Source organism: Phacochoerus africanus, chromosome X (assembly GCF_016906955.1).
Source record: "Phacochoerus africanus isolate WHEZ1 chromosome X, ROS_Pafr_v1, whole genome shotgun sequence".
NCBI lineage: Eukaryota > Metazoa > Chordata > Mammalia > Artiodactyla > Suidae > Phacochoerus > Phacochoerus africanus.
This window is the reverse complement of record NC_062560.1, coordinates 23,410,562-23,430,547: the sequence shown is the minus strand read 5'-3', so window position 1 is coordinate 23,430,547 and position 19,986 is coordinate 23,410,562. Positions and strand designations below refer to the sequence as shown.

The 19,986-nt window shown below is 44.6% G+C and overlaps 1 protein-coding gene across 1 annotated transcript in view; it reads right to left on the bottom strand.

The window, feature by feature from the left end:
* Positions 1 to 347: 347 nt before the first annotated feature.
* POLA1 (DNA polymerase alpha 1, catalytic subunit) overlaps positions 348 to 19,986 on the bottom strand; it is a 307,921-nt gene continuing 288,282 nt past the window's right edge. The window contains exon 37 of the mRNA XM_047764123.1: positions 348 to 3,102. Coding sequence (XP_047620079.1) covers positions 2,957 to 3,102 — 146 coding nt within the window. The 3' untranslated portion in view covers positions 348 to 2,956. The remainder of the gene's footprint in view (positions 3,103 to 19,986) is intronic.

The window sequence follows — 19,986 nt, the reverse complement described above, 5'->3', positions numbered from 1 at the left end:
ATCGTATGGCCACCCTGGGCACTGTCTCTCCCAGAATCGCTGAGTAGCTGCTGCTCCCCTCAGACAGGACATGCCTACTGGGGTTCACCAGGCCCTGCCACCCTCGAATGTGAACCCGGCCTGTTTGACTTGTAGCACTTGAGCTTAACACCTATGCCAGGGTACCAGTGGAGACACGTGGGTGTGTTCCCCCTTATAAAAGGAAGTGGGTGGCCTCTCTGCACCCGCCCTACCCACTAACACAACCCATGCCAATCAAGGAATAGAAAGCATTCTCTGAGAAAATTGACCACGCTCCAATCCTCCAAGAGATTTACTGGCATTTTTTTTTTTTTTTTTTTTTTTCCGGTCCACTCCTGCAGCATACGGAAGTTCCCAGGCTAGGGGTCGAATCAGAGCTGCGGCTGCTGGTCACAGCCACAGCCATAGCAATGCAGGATCTGAGCTACATCTGTGACCTACACCACAGCTCATGGCAACACCAACCCCTTAACCCACTGAGCAAGGCCAGGGATGTAACCCGTGTCTACACAGACGCTATGTCAGGTTCTTAACCTGCTGAGCCATGATGGAACTCCTCCACTGGCATTCTTTTTTGCTTTTTAGGGCTGCACTTGCAGCATACGGAGGTTCCCAGGTTAGGGGTCGAATCAGAGCTACAGCTGCCCGCCTACACCACAGCAACACCGGATTCTTAACCCACTGAGTGAGGCCAGGGAACAAACCCGAAACCTCATGGTTCCTAGTTGGATTCATTTCTGCTGCGCTACAGACGGGAACTCCTCCACTGGCATTCTTGATCACAGTTGCAGTTGCAACTCTCTATAAGATCCTGGAATCCTTAGGTGCCTCCCAGAAAACTCTCTTAACCTACCTGGAGTTGCTGATCTAAATAAAACATCAACCATCATGCTAGCTCTCTTCGAGAACTGTACGAAGACATGTCTGACTTTCTGTGGAGTTTCTACAGAAATGGTTCCTGCCCTCACAGTCATTACAATCTAGATGCAGAGACAAGAAACAGACCAATGAGAAGCCATCTGTGTTGTGTTTCCTGGAGTTTCTTGATGAGCAAGCTCAAGATAACCCTCTCCTTGTATTTACCATAACCCCAGGTTCCAGAAATCAAGGAGAACATGCCTTCTCTTCAGAGAGCAAAGCAGGGGTGTGGGCTCAGGAAGCACACATCCATCATAGAACCATCCCTGTAATCTACACGGTAACAGCAAGGAAAAGCCACACTAATCCTTAGTTTCATAGAGCAGCGTGGCTGCTACAACTTCTGACGGGTCCCAGAGCCCGAGGAACCAAGAGTTAATTCACTGACAGGGCCTTAAACTGCAAGTGTAAGAGAGAGGAGAAAGGAGGAGAGGGTTGGAGAGAATGGGGAAGGTGAAGCAAGATAAAGGGCGGTGTCACCTCTGCCGCTTAACAAGTGTGCTTTCACTCGGGTCCAAGTCAGATGACCGTTCTCTTGTGGAGGCATTTCTCCCAGGAGCCATCAGCCTTGCTCTCCAAAAGGAGACAGCACTGGGCTCTTGGCTGAGCTCTCTCTGGCTGTCCAAGTCGGCAAAGCACACGAGAAGTCATACTGCATCTCTTAAAGGACCCAAAGTCCATGAAAATGCCACTCAGAACACTGGGACATACATCATGCTGAGCTTTTTTTTTTTTTTTTTTTTTCTTTTTCTTTCTTCCCTGCGTCCTCGGCATGTGGGCGTTCCCAGGTCAGGAACTGAACTGGTCCCACAGCAGCGACTCGAGCCACTGTCGTCACGCCTGATCCTTAGCCCACTGCACCACAAGGGAACTCCCACGCGGAGCATTTCTGAGCGGAGATCTAAGGAGGCTGAGGTTTGGGAAGGGAACAGCCTCCAGTCACCCCTTACTCCTGGCTGCCCCCTCTAGTCACTCTTGGCACCTGATAAGGAGTCGCTGCAACTAGTTTCCCTTTAGAAAACTTTATTCTGAAGTGAAAAAAAAAAAAAAAAAGCACAGCATATGTTTCTTTCATGAAAAAGCATAGGTAGATTTAAAAAAAATATAGCATAGTTGTACAAGGGAAAATATGCTTTGTTACTATAATCTTACCAAGAACGTAAGAAATATTGCAATACGTCTGGCTTCTGGCAAAAACACACCGTTCTAAAGAAATGAGAAAAACAGCACCAGGGCTCATTAACCAGTCACCTGCCCCAGTTTTTCTGAATATAACACAATCATCCTCACCCCAACCCCTATACATTTTTAATGAAATAAGATCTATCAAATTATTTAAAATGTGCTTTCCTTTTGTATAAACCTTTACCTAAATGTTCTACTTGAGGAAATAAAAAAGGAAGGTGGGTGTAGAACAGCTGCCCATTCTGCATGTGCGCGTGCAGGTTGGGCTTTGGAGCAATTCAATATACAAGTAAGCTCTGTTTAATCTATTTAGTAAGTGCAAGCCTTCTAAATCTCCCCCCCCCCCCCCAGCTACTTATATTAAAGAAAGACTGAAAAGGACAGCCACTCCTGGGGCCAGCGGCCAGGCAGCAGTTGGGTTCAGACTGGGTTTAACTGGCATGTGAAAAGGCAAAGTGTCGGCCCTCCTACCAAGCTCTATGAAGCCCTCTTTCTAGGGGCGCCTCTGCTTAAGGTCCTGGGGCAAAGCCTGGGGCCACTTGCATCCAGGCCACTCCGTCAAGCAGCCAGCTCTTAGGCTTGGTGTAGCAACAGCATGAGGTATACATAAGAGGAAGGTGGTTTTGCTGTTCTTTGATACTCAGTAGATTAAATATTTTTGCAGGCCCGCTTAATAATCTCCCACCCGAGCCGCATCCACACAAACATGGTATGGAGTCCCAAAGGAAAAGCAATGCAGGAGAGGCAGCCAGGGCCATGGCGCAGGCACCGAGGATGCGAGGATGCGGTTCTTCCTTCCAGAGCCCCCACCGCACCCACTTCCGGCGATTCCTCAGGACCGCACGGCGCAGTAGGTGAAGAGTTTGCTGAGGTTCACTTCCGAGTAGCCACTTTGGGACAAGAACTGCTCTGCTGTGCTCTTGAGTTTTCTATAGTCCTGTAGAACTTTGGGAGTAAGAAAGTGCTTCTTCAATTTATCTAAAAAGAAATAAAAATAAAAGGATTACAAGTCTCAGAGGCAGCTTCTTTAAAGACCATTCAGCATTCCTCAAGCACTAGAGCTGGGGGTGTGGATTCTGTTGGCAGCACCATGTCTCAGATGTCTTCGAGGTCCCATTGCTGGTCTAGCCCTGGGACCAGTCCCATGTCGGGGGAGGGGACCCCAAGATTCCTCCAGGGCAGCCTTTCTTCCTTCCTCCTGCCCGCCACTTCTCCGCACCTAGCTGACTCAGCACACCGGGGACAGGGCCACCCTCGACTGATGCAAGCTGCAGGTGCACGGCCATGTGCAGCAGACAAGGTGAACTCCACTCGCAGGCGCTGTCAAGCACACACATGCAACTGCATGCAAAGTACGGGCATGGCAGGAACTAGTCTGTCTCAAAAGGACGCCAGAGCCTCCCAGTGCAAACTCCCTGGATCAGCTGGGCCTAGGTGGTTTCTTCTAGTCCCTTCCATCCATGTCCCGCTGCTACACAAAACCCCCTCTGCTCAAAGAGGCCAGGGGTAGGCTCTGGAGAGCACCTGTCCATTGCCAAGACTGTGTTTTTCTTCTCTGTCCACACTGTGTGCCCATGAACTTGAGTGTGCAGCTGTCCTTCCTCCGCTTCCTGCTTCTACCCATTCATCCCTGGCCTTCCCGTTCTGAGAAGGGCCCGACAAGCCAGAGAGAGGATCCTTCCTTTCCCTCCCAGGAGTCGGTGACCTCTACGCTTGGTTCTCTGGAAGGGCCAGCAGGCCGAGACCTGGGGGAGCCGACCCTGGCCAGGATGGTTAAGATGACACAGGTTTTTTTCCAAGCTGCTCCAGAACCCTGAGAGGTGTGTGGAGAGGCCCATGTTCAAAAAAAAGGTCCCCATGAGATGGCTCACGAAACTGCGAGATTAGGTCACTTGCCCCACCACATGGCTGGAGATTCAGGATGCAGAAACACCAACCAGGCAGCCAGAACCCCAAGCCCATGCTCGGCGAGGCTCACTGTGCACCCCTGTGTCACGGCTCCCAGATGGAAACAGGCAGGCCCCCAGATGCCGGGCTGCGCCAAGGAGCCTGGGGGGAGCGAGGCTGCCCGGCGCCCCAAGATAGGAAAGCCTCGGGAAGGTAACACGGACGGGAGTGCACATCAATCACCGAAAGAGAAAACCCCAAAGAAACAACAGAGCAACAGCGAAGTCTATAAAACACCCGGAAAATGAAAACTCGGTCTCCAGATTTTTGTTCCTTAGCTACACATTCGCGTTTGTTCTCCACAACCTTTTCTAAATTACATCAATTGCCTTTCAAAAAACAACAACAAAAAGTTTTGTAGCGAGGATTTAAATGCCCAAAGGCAGTGGAAAAAGAGGCGGCGGTGGCGGTGGCGGGGCGGGGGGGGGGGGGGGGGGGGGGGGGGGGAGGTTGGTGCGCATCGTTAAGCGACTAGAGAAAGACACTTTGAAAGTTCTAATTATCGGAGTCTGGGAATACACAACAATGGCCCGAGCAGTGGCGGCCTAGCCGGCGCCCCGTGCATGTGAATGACACAAATGTGTGTGTGACCGGGGAGAGACATTTACAGAGCTGCGGTGAGATGGAGCAGGGGAGGAAGAGAGAGGGCACAGCTCCTGATGTGTTTACCTCCTCTGCTGATGGGATATTGACTTTTCCCACCAGGTTGGTTAGAAAGGGGACTATTTACGCTGCCACACAGCAGAGTTAGAATGACAACCAGCGTCACTCGGTGCTCTTCTTCCTAAAAGACAACTGTGACCACCAGCATATCCCAGAGCCGGTCAATACAGCCAAGGCACCATTCCACCCCGGTGAGAGATGCAGATAAAGGCTCCTACTTGCTTCCCCAATGAGACCTGAATCAATAACGTTTGGAAGGCCTTCTAGGAAACAGAACTGCCCGAGCTGTCACAGGCCACGTTGGGGGGTAGGAGCTGAGAGGGGAAAGGGTGCGCCCCTCCTTCGGGGTTTCTCTCTTCCCCCCTTTAGGCACCTGAGCCACCCACGTGAGGCACTCGGTCACTCTGTTTCCTTTAATGACACCCCCCCTGCCCCGCCCCCGCCACTTTAGAACTCAAGGGAAAAATCCCAGGGTTAAGTGGCAGAAACCAGCTCATGCAGCCAGTAGAATGCGATGCCTTCTCCCTGCTCTGGTTTTGGGAGTCGGGGAAGAGGCCACGTCATGGGTGCCTGACCCAAAGCACCAACTGGTAAAAGATTCCAAGAGGCCATTAGGCAAGAGTCAGGGAAGGTCTGCGGCCATCCCGCACCATCCACAGAGATGCCACTGGCTGTGGCAACTGGTGTCTCAACAACCAGCACACACACAAAAAATCCAAAATTCATCAAGATAGGGAAGGAAATGCTCTTCCTACACACAAGCGCATCAGCAAAACAAACTCCAATGGACCGAAATATCACCAGAAATCAGTCACCTTCATACACTAGCCAAGTGAATCTCCTTCTCCTGGGAATAACATTTGAGGAACATGTATCTACATTTGTTTTTAACCCTGGTCCTTTCTACATGCTGATAGAGTTATATACTCATTACCAAAAATATCCTGTCCTGAAGCCCTATGAAAACAATGAAAACCAAGTCAGCCTAGATACCAATTATTCCCACAATATTTTATCAGACAATAAAATGAACTGCTAATTTAAAGGTTGGTTTCTACTCATTAGAATCTAAAACCTCAAAATCATGCATGGGATGAACTAGACCATCATCTGCAGGTTGAACTTGTCTTAAAGTCAACTGATCAAATAACATGTTAGAAGGATTTTCTTTTAATGGAGTATTCTCCCATCTAAGGAAACCATCTCCACTTCAGATATTTTATTTCCATGTCAGTAAACCAAAAATCTCTTCTCAGCTTTACTCTTTGTAAAACCCTTTTTGGACTTGAAGATAACACACTGAACTAGAAGCCATGAAGCAAAGACATTTTAACATCACCTACTGGTTATTTTATTTTAATTAAGGCAGGCTTAGGCACACAGGCAGCAGCCGTCTCTGTTCTGAATGTCTGTTTCATTTATTTCCGTGCAAAGGTATCAAACAACAGTCAGTTATAATTGATTCTGTCAGGTGTTATACAGTCAGTCATAATTGTCTCTGTGTAGAGGTGTGTCAATTTACTATATCTGAATTAAATATTCTGTCAATTATGAAATCAGGTAATAATTTCAGTCAGTTTTTTTAATTGCATGGCTTCCCACCATACCGTTCTCTGCTTTCCCACCTTTTCTAATCTGTAGCCGCCCTCCCTCAGTGCAATGTGAGCTATGTATGCCGTAAGGGGTGGAATGCAGGAAGCTTTGGGAATTTTGAAAGAAAACCTCTTTACGATTTAAAATCATCTGGCCCATAGAGAGCTGCTGGAGCCTCTGGCCTGGCTGTCTTTCTTCTGAATATCAATCAATAACTCAGTCTGGGCTACGCATGCAGGCCATCTGAAAGATCTCAAGTGACATCCCTGCTTCAAAGACAAACACATTTAGGGCCCCAGATCAAATGACAAGTATATAAATATTTCTCCATCAAAATAAGAAAGAAACAACACTCTCTCCCATTGGATTCTTATTTAGGAACAAAATTTACAAGGCACAGTGCCAGGCACACGCGGCATATGATGCATTCGTCAACTAGCCAATGCCCAGAGGACCATGCTCGCCTGTTAATCACGTCTTAGATGCTGAACTATTTCTAAGGGCTGAAGAGTCTCTCTGTCAGTCCACTATCCAGCTCCAGTCCTACTTATAAATAATTATCTTGCATTTTTTCCTCTTCTTTTTTGTTGATACCACAATAAAGCCTTCAAACAGAATAAAATATCCATGGTTTGGCTCAAGTGCTCTACTAGGCTGATCTGACAAGGATTTAGAAGTGCGATTATAATTCTCTCCACCACTGGTGTGGTGGATGTTCAATAAACACAGGCTTGCTGCGGCCTGGCGGTGGTGAGCCATGCCCTACCCTCTCCAGGCGAAGGGAGGCGCTGCCAGGCCCCTGCCACCAGAAAGGGCTGGTGCGTGGACCTTTGGAAAGAGCACAGGGCGACGGGAGAGGGGAGGAGACGGGGCGAGCCGACGTAAAGAATGCCAAGTCTAGAGTGAAAAACAGAAGAGGAGAGTCGTGCCCCTTACCATGTTTCAGTGGAGAAAGAGTCACCTTGAAAGAGATCAAAAATTTCCTTTCAACTGGATGAAGTGATTCTATCAGGGTTGGGTTTTGGGTGTTTGTATTTGTCATGTCGGAAGAAAATTGCCCATGCAGCCCCCTTGCTGAGGTTATAAAAAGTACTGTCAACCACACTGGACAGAATTTTTTTTTGGGGGGGGGGTGCAGAGAGGGGAAAAAAAAAACATTGTGCAGGATCATTAAGCACTGTTGTATAAATAAAGTTAGAAGATCAAACGAAAGAGGGGACTCGGGTTAAATGCTGGAAGACAAGCTTAAATAAAGTTCTAAGAAAAAAGCAAGGCACGCTGTAATTCCAAGAACCTATTACTTCAGACAATTTACTTCAAAAAATAAAATCAGAATGGTAAATGATTACCCAAAAGCAATCATGTCATCATCACTGAGAGATGGAATAAAATAATTTTTTGTGAAGTGGCTGAATGAGAGCAACTTAAAAGCCACGGAGCCTGTCAGAAGCACATTATTTCTTTTTACACCCCGTTTCCCAATTCATCTCAGTGCTGCTGACTAACCTCGGCTCCCAGCAGGTGGAGCATTTAAAATAAATAGCATTTCCTACAAAACGGCGCTCCAACTGCCCCATGACAGACGCTTCCAATTCCCGGCCAGCCACTGGATCAGCTTCAGCGGTATCTAACAAGGTGTAAATACAATAACAAGCATGTAATTAAGTGAGCATGATGAAGTTAATGGAGATAATTCATTCCATTTTGGGCTTATGAATATTCTATTAGATGTTATCAGGCAGCTGGAATAGCTGTTAATTTAATCATCATTCAGACCAGCAAAATGTTCTTTGTGCGAGCATAATTGCAGAGAATGAATAATTGATTTGACAATTGTACCAGTGGATTTCAAACAGTTCTGTGCGCTCTCAGAGCAGGAAGGGAGGAGAGCTGGAATACTCAAAGCACTGAAGAGGTGGCAGAGAAGCCAGCCTGTAAATTGAACATTATCAGGACACAGATAAAGGACAATTTTTATTTTATCAATGCAACACAATTACATTACAGTGCGCTAGTAATCATTCTGCCCACACTTTAAAAAGGGAAATAAATTACTCTTCATGGGAAAGGACAAAAAGAAATACCAAAACCATTTAGAATCCATTGATATTGGATATTTAATTTTTTTGCATTATATTTTATTATAGGAAATATCAAACTGTGTTCGAAATTGCCGGCACATTTAACTCTGTTACCTGCAATCAGGTACACAGATTGTATTTTACATGTATCTCTGTATTACAGCATGTTCTATGAATTACAATGACTTTATTGCCATTTCTTAAAACTACCCTAATGTTTAAAAAGAGCCATCATTGTGGTACACAAGACTATTGTGCACTGTAACTATCCGAACTATCACAACTCTGTTCTGGATACGCTGAGCCAAATCTTATACTTCCAATGGTTCTACGCTGCACTGGGGCAGGAACAAGTAGCAATGAAATGTTGACCTTCAACAAGCAGTTTCGGATGTGGAAACTAAGTTTTATTAGGGATAAACTCTACCGAAGGCCTAGAGTTCTGAGTTACTGCCCCAGGGGAAAACGCGTTAGTTTCTCCCTAAGCCCACCAGTAATAGCTACTAATGCAATTTGTAAACACCCTCCATGGCCAGCTCACCGCAAGCTTGTAATTTAATCAAAGCCAATGGGATCAGTCAAGCTACAGTGGATTTAATGTGAGCGCTATTTTTTAATATACATGGAGTCATGAGAAAAATGGAAATATTCCAAATATCTTAAGGTCTAATCAGTGTTGCATGACAGACCGGAGTGAAGATGATTAGCCCCCGGTCAGCAGTGCCTAAAGGTGGGGGGGGGGGGGGGGGGCTGGGAGGTGGTGGTGTAGAACCACCTGGGAAGTTTGTATTTCAATACATCCATCCAGCATTCACCACCCAACCCCATTCTCATAGGTCTTTGTGGGGAAGGGAAGGGTGAGAAATGTGTGTAATTGCTTCTTAAAAGATTCCCAGATTCTGCTAATTTTACACCTCCCCCACCAAGGACCAGAACGATAAAAATTTCAGGTATGTCTGATTTCAATGACCTCACAGCCTCATGGTACTAAAGTAACATTTTCCACTGGTACCCCTCTTCCTGAAGACTCCAGACTTTCAAAGACTTGTGTCAGCAACAATATCCAAGAAGTGTACCCGATATCTTTATTGTTCACATACCATCTCTAATCTTGATGCTTTAATTATTTTAATCTCTACTTACATGGTTTCTAAACCTGGATCCGTTAAAAAAAAAAAAATTCAGACTGATTAATGTGCTATTTGGTGACACGCACTACCCACAAGATCTGGAAATCATTTACCCTGGAGAGTTAACAGGGTGTGGGTGTAGGTGAGTGTGGGCTGGCACACTCTTGGGAGGGAAGGGAAGACAGGGGAGGCAAGGAAAATGCATGTGTACTAAATGCAGTAAGTGTAGACTGAGAGTTGGCGTTGGCTTCAGAATTGGAAACTCTGGACTCATTTCTGGGCTCTTATCTCTGCATGTCAAGCCCCTGCTTATTTATATTCGTTTTAATGAATGAGTAGGTTGAAGGGTTAGTGCACCCAGGCAGTTTCTGGGATCAAGCTAACTAACGCTCAACAAATGTTAAGTCACTGACAATGATGGTGATAGGTGGGAAAAGCTATACAGTCCAAAGGAGATGGCCATTTTCCACAGGTGGACGAAGAAAAAGCCCACAGGGTGTAGCAAATAGGCACAAGAGGCACCCAGAAGAATCACTGTCACGCTCCTTGTCTGGACCCAAGGCTATGTCACCAGCTAAGCTCTTGTCCTCTTAGGGATAGAAGCAAAAGAACGCAGATAGGATTTGCCTGGGTTGCTCCTTAAATCCTCTGCATATCTTCCCTTCACACCAGCCTCCTGTTCTCACAGCCCTTATTACCGAGAGAGAGACAGGTCTGATCCATGTCAACTGGATGGCACTCTGATTACACCATGGTTGGATGTGAAGCTAACAGTTGTGCTATGATCAGGGCCCAGGGCCACTGCCACTTTCTTAGAGGACAGAAGAGAGGCTGTGCCTTCCTTGATGATGACAGTAAGGCAGACCTCTTTTAACACCCTTTCCCTTCTGCACACTGGGGATGGAGGCAGCTACAATGAGTCCGAGGGCTCTCTGTCTTTCCGGGGTTCCATGTTTATTCATGGAATAATAATTCAGGGTTGTAACATTCCTTCCCAACTTGTGTATGATGCACCTCTAGATGCCATACCCCAAGTGACCAGTTTCGATGAATCCAAATGAAATGGGTGTTCTGGCAACATAATAAAATCATACGTGACTATACATTCCTCTCAGGTTGTTGGACAGAGGCTTCAGTTTCTCACCACATGGGCTTATCCACAGGGCAGCTCACAATATGGCAGCTGGTCTCCCTCAGAGTGCGGGAGCAGGGGAGTGAGAGCATGTGCTTGAGACAGGAGGCACAATCCTCTGTAACCTCATCTCAGAAGTGACACCCCCTCCCTTTAAGTCACTTGGTCCAGCCCACACGCAAAGGAAGAGGGCTACTGCACAAGACTGAAAGCCAAAGGGCAGGGGGTCACTGGGTGCCATTTGAGAGAGAGCCAATCAGAAAGGGCCACTGCCCTGGACAAATGGTGGGAAAATAGGAAGACATGAATAAATACGTTGTTTGCCAACTTGCTGGGGTATGTACTACTAAAAGCTAAATGACTCAGTGTGGAATGCCTAAGGAATGGGGGGAAATCTAAAGCAGAGAGAGAAAGTCAAAGGCACATTTTTATTTTTCTTCTTCTTCTTCTTCTTTTTTTTTTTCAGGGCCTCACCTGTGGCATATGGAAGTTCCCAGGCTAGGGGTCAAATTAGAGCTGCATCTGTGACCTATGCCACAGCTTGTGGCAATGCCAGATCCTTAACCCACTGAGTGAGGCCAGGGATGGAACCTGCATCCTCATGGATACTAGTCAGGTTCCTAACTTGCTGAGCCACAATGGGAAATCCAGGCAGACTTTTACTTTTTTTCTTTAGGGCTGCACCTGCGGCATATGGAGGTTCACAGGCTAGGGGTCGAACTGGAGCTACAGCTGCTGGCCTACACCACAGCCACAGCAACGTGGGATCCAAGTCACATCTGCAACCTACACCACAGTTCATGGCAATGCCGGATCCTTAACCCACTGAGTCAGGCCAGGGATCGAATCTTCATCCTCATGGATACTAGTCAGGTTCATTACCACTGAGCCACAACGGGGAACTCGCAGGCAGACTTTTAAATGACTGCTTACCATCAAACTCATTATCCAAAGAAAATATACGAAGGCAAACTCTATACCGGATAGATTTTTTCGGGGGCTACTCTGGACTTAATGTTCATGTAAAATGGATGTGATTTTGGATTTCTGACTCATCAGATACAATCTAAATAGTAAAGCAGTCCAGTCACTCAAAGAACCAACCATGAGGTCTGAAATACCAGCATTTACAGGGTATCAGGATTAGCAACTTCTACCTTCTTAAATTCTATAAATTGATACGCTGCGCTTTCTCTGGGATACATTCTTCCATGAAGCTAATGTAATTTCGTTCCTTGGAAACCCCCAAACCATGGTATATTCTATTCCAAGGCATGACAGTGACACTCTTTCCGTAGAGTTCTCTACTTTTATCAGAATTCACCACATATCTTGAAACCTTAACTAGTTGATCACTGAGATGGCCACTGTCCCTCTCCGTCAACTTTCTCCCCCACCAAAGACTCCAGGGTTGTCCACCCTACTTAGTCATTTTAATACCGGCATCCTTCCTCTACCACAACTAACACCAAGGTTCTAATAAGGAAACTATCCTAAGGATGGAACACTTCTTGGAAAAAAGCTGGAGGTTCTTGTGAAACCAGGTGGAGTAAGTGAAGCCACTGGTAAATACAAGCTGAATGAAATTTAAATTCCCCCAACAGAATATAGCAAGATTTTGTAAAGAGTGATCTAAAAATTACAAAAGAAGGCTTTCTCTTGAAACAAAGAGTCCTTTTTCACTTCTTCCTCACAAGGGTATCGAAACACTGACCATAGTGGTTGACTCCCAAATGGGGGGGTTCTTTACCAGAGTATCAAAAAAAAAAAAAATTGGCATTTTATGTTTTATACCTTTCATTATTATAGGGCAAGGCAACTATGGCCTGAAGGCCAAATCCAGGCTGCCACTCACTTGTTTCCGGCAATAAACTTCTACTGGAGCACAGCCATACCCATGTGTTCCTGAACTATCCACAGTCACAATGGCAAAGCTGAGTACCTACAACAGAAATCGCCTGGCTCTCAAAGCTGAAAATATTTATTATTGGACCTTTTACAGAAAAATTCCTGATATAGAGAGAGTTAAAAAGATACATATTCTATATCTCGGCTACTGTGAAAAGAGCTGCAATGAACATGCGGGTGCATGTGTCTTTTAAGTAGAGTTTTGTCCGGATAGATGCCCAAGAGTGGGATTGCGGGGTCATATGGAAGTTCTATGTAGAGTTTTCTACGGTACCTCCATACTGTTCTCCATAGTGGCTGTACCAGTTGACATTCCCACCAGCAGTGCAGGAGGGTTCCCTTTTCTCCACACCCCCTCTAGCACTTGTTATATGTGGACTTATGAATGATGGCCATTCTGACTGGTGTGAGGTGGTATCTCATGGTAGTTTTGATTTGCATTTCTGTTATAATCAGCGACGTTGAGCATTTTTTCATGTGTTTGCTGGCCATCTGTGTATCTTCCTTGGAGAAGTCTATTCAGGTCTTTTGCCCATTTTTCCATTGGTTGAGTAGCATTGAGAACTATGTCTAGATACTCATATTGCAACAGAACAAAGGGCGGGGAGAAAAAATGTATACATGTAAGAGTAACTTGATCCCCATGCTATATACAGCGGGGTGGGGTGCGGTGGGGGGGAATACATATTCTATTATTACATCCTAACAACATCTCTGTAAGTGAAACAAGAGGCAACATGCCCATGAGGAAACTGGACCAGGAGGCTTTCCGCAAGGCCATACCTTTGCTCATGCTCTTTCAACTCCACGTGGAGGGACACAAAGAGAAACTTGTATTCTCCTACTCCCCAGCCTGCACAGTTGAGCCTTCTAATACACAAGTTCTCCCCAGAGTTCTTGGAGAAGATTTCCCATCTTTGGTCCAGGCAACTCAGAGTCTTTGGAATTTTAGCCCATGTTGACGCAGGATGCTAGAAGGGTCCTGCTCACCTCACCCGCCCCCCAGGGTAAAATGCTCACACTAAGGCAGGTAAAGCCAACCGGTTCACTTTATAGATGCTTAAGTCTGCTCTAATAAAAATGTGAATCCTTATTTCTGTGTGTTCTTCGGCTCTTCGTGGATGAAGGTCAAATGATTAGAGAAGAAAAGGTGGAATGAGAACATCCGGGAATGTTCTATCGCACGTTCCAGATTCTTCTCAAATAAATGCATACCCCTTGTGGTAAAACTTAAAGTCCTTTTATACACTACTTTAAAAAAAGGCTTCTATCTGAAGAAACATTGTAAATCAACTATACTTTAATAAAAAAAGCCTTCTATCAAGGCATTCCTTTGAGAGAATGTGTTAGTAGCTAGAGACACTCATCACCACCACTTCTGTACATTTAATATGTACCTTTTTAGCGGCAAAGAATCCTCACATTGCTCTGCATTTTTACTATCATAATCCTCAATGTATACTTTTTAACGCTTAGTCCAAAGCCAATTACAAAATAGGTCTTATTGATTTGCAAATTGTTGCTATTCATTTAAAGCTATGTCACGTTTACAACTCAATGATTAAAAGGGAGAGTGGTGTGTCTCTTACGCAGTCCAGTTCTTTTCCTTTTTCTTTTTCTTTTTTTTTGGTCTTTTTCTAGGGCCGCTCCTGCGGCATATGGAGGTTCCCAGGCTAGGGGTCCAATCGGAGCTGTTACTGCCGGCCTACGCCAGAGCCACAGCAATGCGGCATCCGAGCCGTGCGTCTGAGACCCACACCACAGCTCACGGCAACACCGGATCCTTAGCCCACTGAGCGAGGCCAGAGATTGAACCCGCAACCTCATGGTTCCCAGTCGGATTCGTTAACCACTGCGCCACGACGGGAACTCCTTACAGGGTCCAATTCTTGATTAAGTCACAGGATTCTCTGATGCCTCTGACCTTGCTTACACAGCCTCCAGGCACATTTCCTTCAATTTGCACATGGAAACGGGCAGTTCCAGGGAGGTAGGTAGTGGAGGATGCGACAGAATGACAGAATACCAAAACCCACAATTCCACAGAAAGGGCAAAAGGCGCTGAGGGAGGTCTAGTTGCTATGCAGCCCACCCTGCACTGAGGTCTCCTTCCCAGGTTAAGCCAGGACCACTCCCACCAGAGGACATGCAACGGCTTCATCTAGATGGCACCAGCAAATGGGCTGGCTATGAATACTGGCCGTACTGTTCTTGGGGCCTTTCCTTGGATGCTTTAGCCAACATGAAAGTACTCTCAAACTAGAAACTGAAGGAGGTCTGGATCTGAAATGTGCTTGAATATGATCCCAGAAAAGTGTGATACCTGGGCAAGAACTCTGGACTGACGTAAAGCTGAGAGCTTGGAGATTCTTAACTGCTGGAGTATTTGTCTATCTTCATCTCTACGACCAAATGACCACATACCTCCCTCAGTGACAAGTAACGCATGTTTGGGCTTCTCTACTTGTTCACTCAACAAATATTTATTGAGTATCCACTGGGTGTCAAGCACAATTTGGAATGGGGTGGGGGTAAAGGAAGGAAATCAAAAATTAAATTTGTATGACTGCTGTACTTTAGGATCAGAGTTTGGCATTCTAGATAGATTAAAAAAAATACGAATAGGAGTCCCCTGGTGGCATAATGGTTAAAGGATCTGGTGTTGTCACTGCTGTGGTGTGGGTTCAATCCTTGACCCAGGAACTTCCACATGCCACAGCTGTGGCCAACAAAAAATATGAGTCAATAAACATACCACAATTCTATGAACCTACAGGAGAAGCATGAATTATTAACTCATTCAACAAATATATACTGAGTACCTATTATGTGCCAGATAATGTTCTAAGCCATGGGGATACAGGAATAGACAATACAGACAAAAATGCCTGCCTGAGCCACCATGGAAGACAGTATAGAGATTCCTCAAAAAAGATCACCAGAGGAGTTCCCGTCGTGGCGCAGCGGAAACAAATCTGACTAGGAACCAAGAGGTTGCGGGCTGGATCCCTGGCCTTGCTCAGCAGCTTAAGGATCGGTGTTGCCGTGAACTGTGGTGTAGGTCGCAGACGTGGCTCAGATCTGGCACTGCTGTGGCGTAGGCTGGCAGTTGTAAACCTCCATATGCCGTGGGTGCGGCCCTAAAAAGCAAAAAATAAAAAAATAAATCACCATATGCTCCAACTGTTGCACTTCGGGGTATTTAGCCACAGAATACAAAAAACTAGTTCAAAAAGCTATCTGGACTCCCATGTTCATCACAGCATGATTTACAATACCTTTGAAAGACACAGAAGCAACCGAAGTGGCTGCCAAGGGATGGATGGATAAAGAAGGGGTGGTACATATATACAATGGAATACTACTCAGCCACAAAAAGGGCAAAATTTTGCCATTTGAAACAACATGGGTGGACCTTGAGGTGTCATGCTAAGTGAATTAAGTGAGACAGAGAAAGACAAATACCAGATGATTTTACTCATATGTGGAATATAAAAAACAAACAAGTCAATGAATAAACCCAGTCCAATCCAATGAAACATGTAGACACTGAGAACAGAGTAGTGGTTACCAGAGAGGAAATTGGGAGGGGCGAGGGAAGGGTGAAATGAGTAAAGAGGGTTAACCGTATGGTGACAGATGGAAACTAAATTTTTGATGGTGAGTATGCTGTAGTGTATACAGAAGCAGAAAATATATGCTGTGCACATGAAACCTATGTTATAAACCAATGCTACATCGATAAAAAATAAATTAAAAAAATGCCTGCCTTCAGAAGGCTTACAGTCTGATGACATAACAGACATGGTTAACATAGAAAAATCCATGAGAAACAGTATAAAGATAAATAAACATACATTCTTTAGAAGAAAGGCAGCCCAGAAATCTGAGTTGCTTTTATTATTACTGCAATGCATCTCATAGATCACAACACAATTATTTTGAGCACAGATTATAGGTTATTTATGTAATTTTAAAAGTCTAAATTAATTCTGTGGAAATGGAGCAGGCTTGAAGTATAGTGTTACAGCCACCCTCAAAATAGCCCATCCGTTGGCCCTGAATTTAAAAATATGGCTCACTCCAAAATACATCAAATCCAACATCTACAGCTGCCATCTGCCCTGTAGTCATAGTAGGAGTCCCTTTCATTCACAAGCATAGCCAGTGGGGGGGGGGGGAGGGACTCGAGATGGAGAGAGGATAAATTCCATTTGTGCTATTAAAAAAAAAAAAGTAGAACAGTGAACCCAGTGGTTGAAAAGTGAAGATAAAAAGAAGAAAACAGTAATCTTGCTATAGAAACCAGAGAATTATGTTCTTGCTCTCCCCCCACTTTTTTTTTTTTTGCTTTCACACTGTACAAACTCTAGCACCCCGAACAACTCACTCTCCTGCCATTTCCAGCACTTTAAAGAAACTTTTCAACATTTCTGTTTGACACATTTTTTCAACAGGGAGGTGAAGACAATAAGTAAACAGGTAGTGAAGGGCTATTTAGAGAGCTGGTCAGTCACAGTAATAATAAAGGGGAAAAAAACCCCACCAGCACAGAACATCTATCCCATGTGCGGCAGCCCCTGACGGCATATGACCTCTGACAAACAGTTTTCAGAGTAATTTTAATGCTACTCTGGATTTAACTTGACTAACTGGTAGCAATTGAGCACATCTTTTTTTTTTCTTTTTTTTTTGTGGCAGCAGTTATCTAAAATGCTACAATAACAGCATCAAAAGTAGAATGGTGGAAGATTGGTTTTCCATTGTGCTGCTGAACTGGCATAATGCCCACTTTAAAAGCAATTCGCTGCTCATCACTGAAATCTGGCAGACACGACACTAAATGCCTTGAGGGAAAAAAAAAAAAGGGATTTGAGAAGGGGGAACCCACTCCAACCACCACGACAAGGGGGAAAAAAAGAGCGCCACAGATGATGAATCTGGGTAAGGAGAGAAAATCGCCAAATAAAAGTTAAGCATGGCATGCAGACTCCCAGCAGCCTGTACTTAATTTGCTAGAAGATTTTGTCTTCAGGTCTGCATTAGTAACAGCAGAACAAAACAAAAGCAAAATATATATTTATGTCTGTCTATTGTTCTGATGAAGCAAAAACCTAGTGAGTTCCGTCAATCATTTGTCAAACATGTCTCCCCCGTTTTATTTACCACCAAATATAATGAGTAAATATGTGATAATAAAACTCTTCTTTTTACACGGACATATACAATTTTTCCTCCTGTTAAATACAGGTAATGATTTAGGAAGCTTTCAAAATGTCTTTTTACTGTCAATAAAACTAATTCTATTCCCATTTTCATGTGGGAAAAAAAGGCTTTACAAATGAAAATTCAAATTAAAATTCTGATTATAGTGTAGTGTGACAACACCTGTATTTATAATTTTACTGTCAGCTAGCTTGTAGTGTTTAACAATAGCTCGAAGTAGAAAAGTAATTGGAATTTGTCTGTAACATGCCAGATGACGGCATCGGGAGCTTTGCGACGCTACAGCAAAATTTGGTTTGATGGCAAAATAACCTCACTGAGATTTCTACACATCAAAGGGTATCGGGGCTGGAGGAGGCAAGGTCTCCCAGGTATGGGACCCCTTCCTGCATCTGATGAGTGAAGACAGCCACGACCCTGACATGTGCTCCGCTGTCTGCCCTGTAGCCTCACAAACGGTGCCAGTGCAATTTCACTTCTAGGGTTCTTCCAGACAGAAAAAAAAAAAAGCCGGATTAAAGAACAACAACAAGGAACCCCTACTGTTTCTAAAACAGACTGAAGACTTTAGCTATGAACTTGGCAGAAGCAGGAGGGAAGAAGGATCCACCGGGTGATGGGAAGTATACCTGGGGACCTCCTCAATGACAAGGAACAGAATCCTTTCCGTTTCTCAAGGGCTGCACAGCCAGGAGCTCTCGAGATGTTTATTGTATTCATTCACTTTCAGTAACCACAGATAAATAATATAGGTACCCGCACAGATGCCTACGATTTGCTATTTACCAAAAGATTAAGAGAAAACTTACACATCCCACTTATACTCTTACTGAAGCAATATGGAGAAAAAGAATTATTTAAAGCAGTGTTCTGCTGTCAACGTGAATCTTTCAAAATTCATAAACACACGCTAATCTCCACACACAACTTGCCTTACTCTAGTCTACAAGTGAAAAGCCCATCTTTTTCATTATCCTAAAGATGAAAAAAAAAGAAGCCACATACAAAAGAAAAACAGAATGACAGTGATGTTTTAGTTTACACTAGATATGGCAACACACACAAACTGTCAAAACTATGGAATGAAAAAAGCTGTTATCAAGCAACTGTCAAGAGAGTCCTCTGAGATTTGGAAATCTTGTGTTTATTGTAACTACTGCACATTACACAAAGAAAGAAACAGCCCTTTCCTTGCTCTTGCTGTTAAATATCATGCAAGAGAACACAGGCTTCTCCCTTAGTATTTAGATTAATTTTTCTCCCCCGTGTGTAATTCTGCGCTTGACAGAGCCGCTCCCCTCCTCCTACCTTTTCTAACAATATGGCCAAAGTTCAGAGAGAAACTCGAGGTTATATCAAACATTATTTCATTTCGAAAACCATCACCGCCTCATTTCATGTTGTTAACTGGTTGTCTATCTGCAAGAGTGGAATCCGTTAACATCAAAATGCATAGTCTTCACCTGAATGATTTTCCTGACTTAGAGTTCTACAAAGAGAAGCAGAGAGTTGAAAAGGCACAGACACTTACCATAAAATGATTTTAATTCGCGACTCTCTCCTTCCATCTCCCTATTAATGCATACATCGAGAAACCCACGTCCCTAAAGGAAAACTGCCGCCTTACAAAGGGGAAATATAGGGTCCAAATCTATTCCATAAAGGCATGGGCTTTAGTGATTTGTACGTCACTTCCCCGACCCAAACTCAAGGGGCAAAATTTCCCTTGTAATCGAAGTCGGAGCATTTTTATCATCCTCGCTAACATGGCCTTTCCACCTGAGCACTGTGAGGCAGCATCACTCAGTCTGACTCTTAATTCCTACTCTGAGGCCACGTGGCCCTGCTCAGCCAAGTGCAGAGTGAAACCTCATGGCTAAGAGCCTCAGATTAATGTGAGTAAAAGCATTCTTCAGGTGTTTCCATTTTTATTCTTCATGCTTCCTTTAGATGCAGAATACTCTCCTTGTGACATTCCTCAGGATGGAGAAAAACCAGATAGCAGAACCTTTATTATAAGTGTAATTGCCTGGATTCAGATGGACCATGGGTCAAGTCAAATCACAAAATACGTTATTGTGGGCAAAAAATTGTTTGCAACAAACAGGCTGACATACAGAACGACAGTCGTAACTCTGGACCAGAGAGATTCCACTGAATTTACTTCTGTACATCTTCCTGG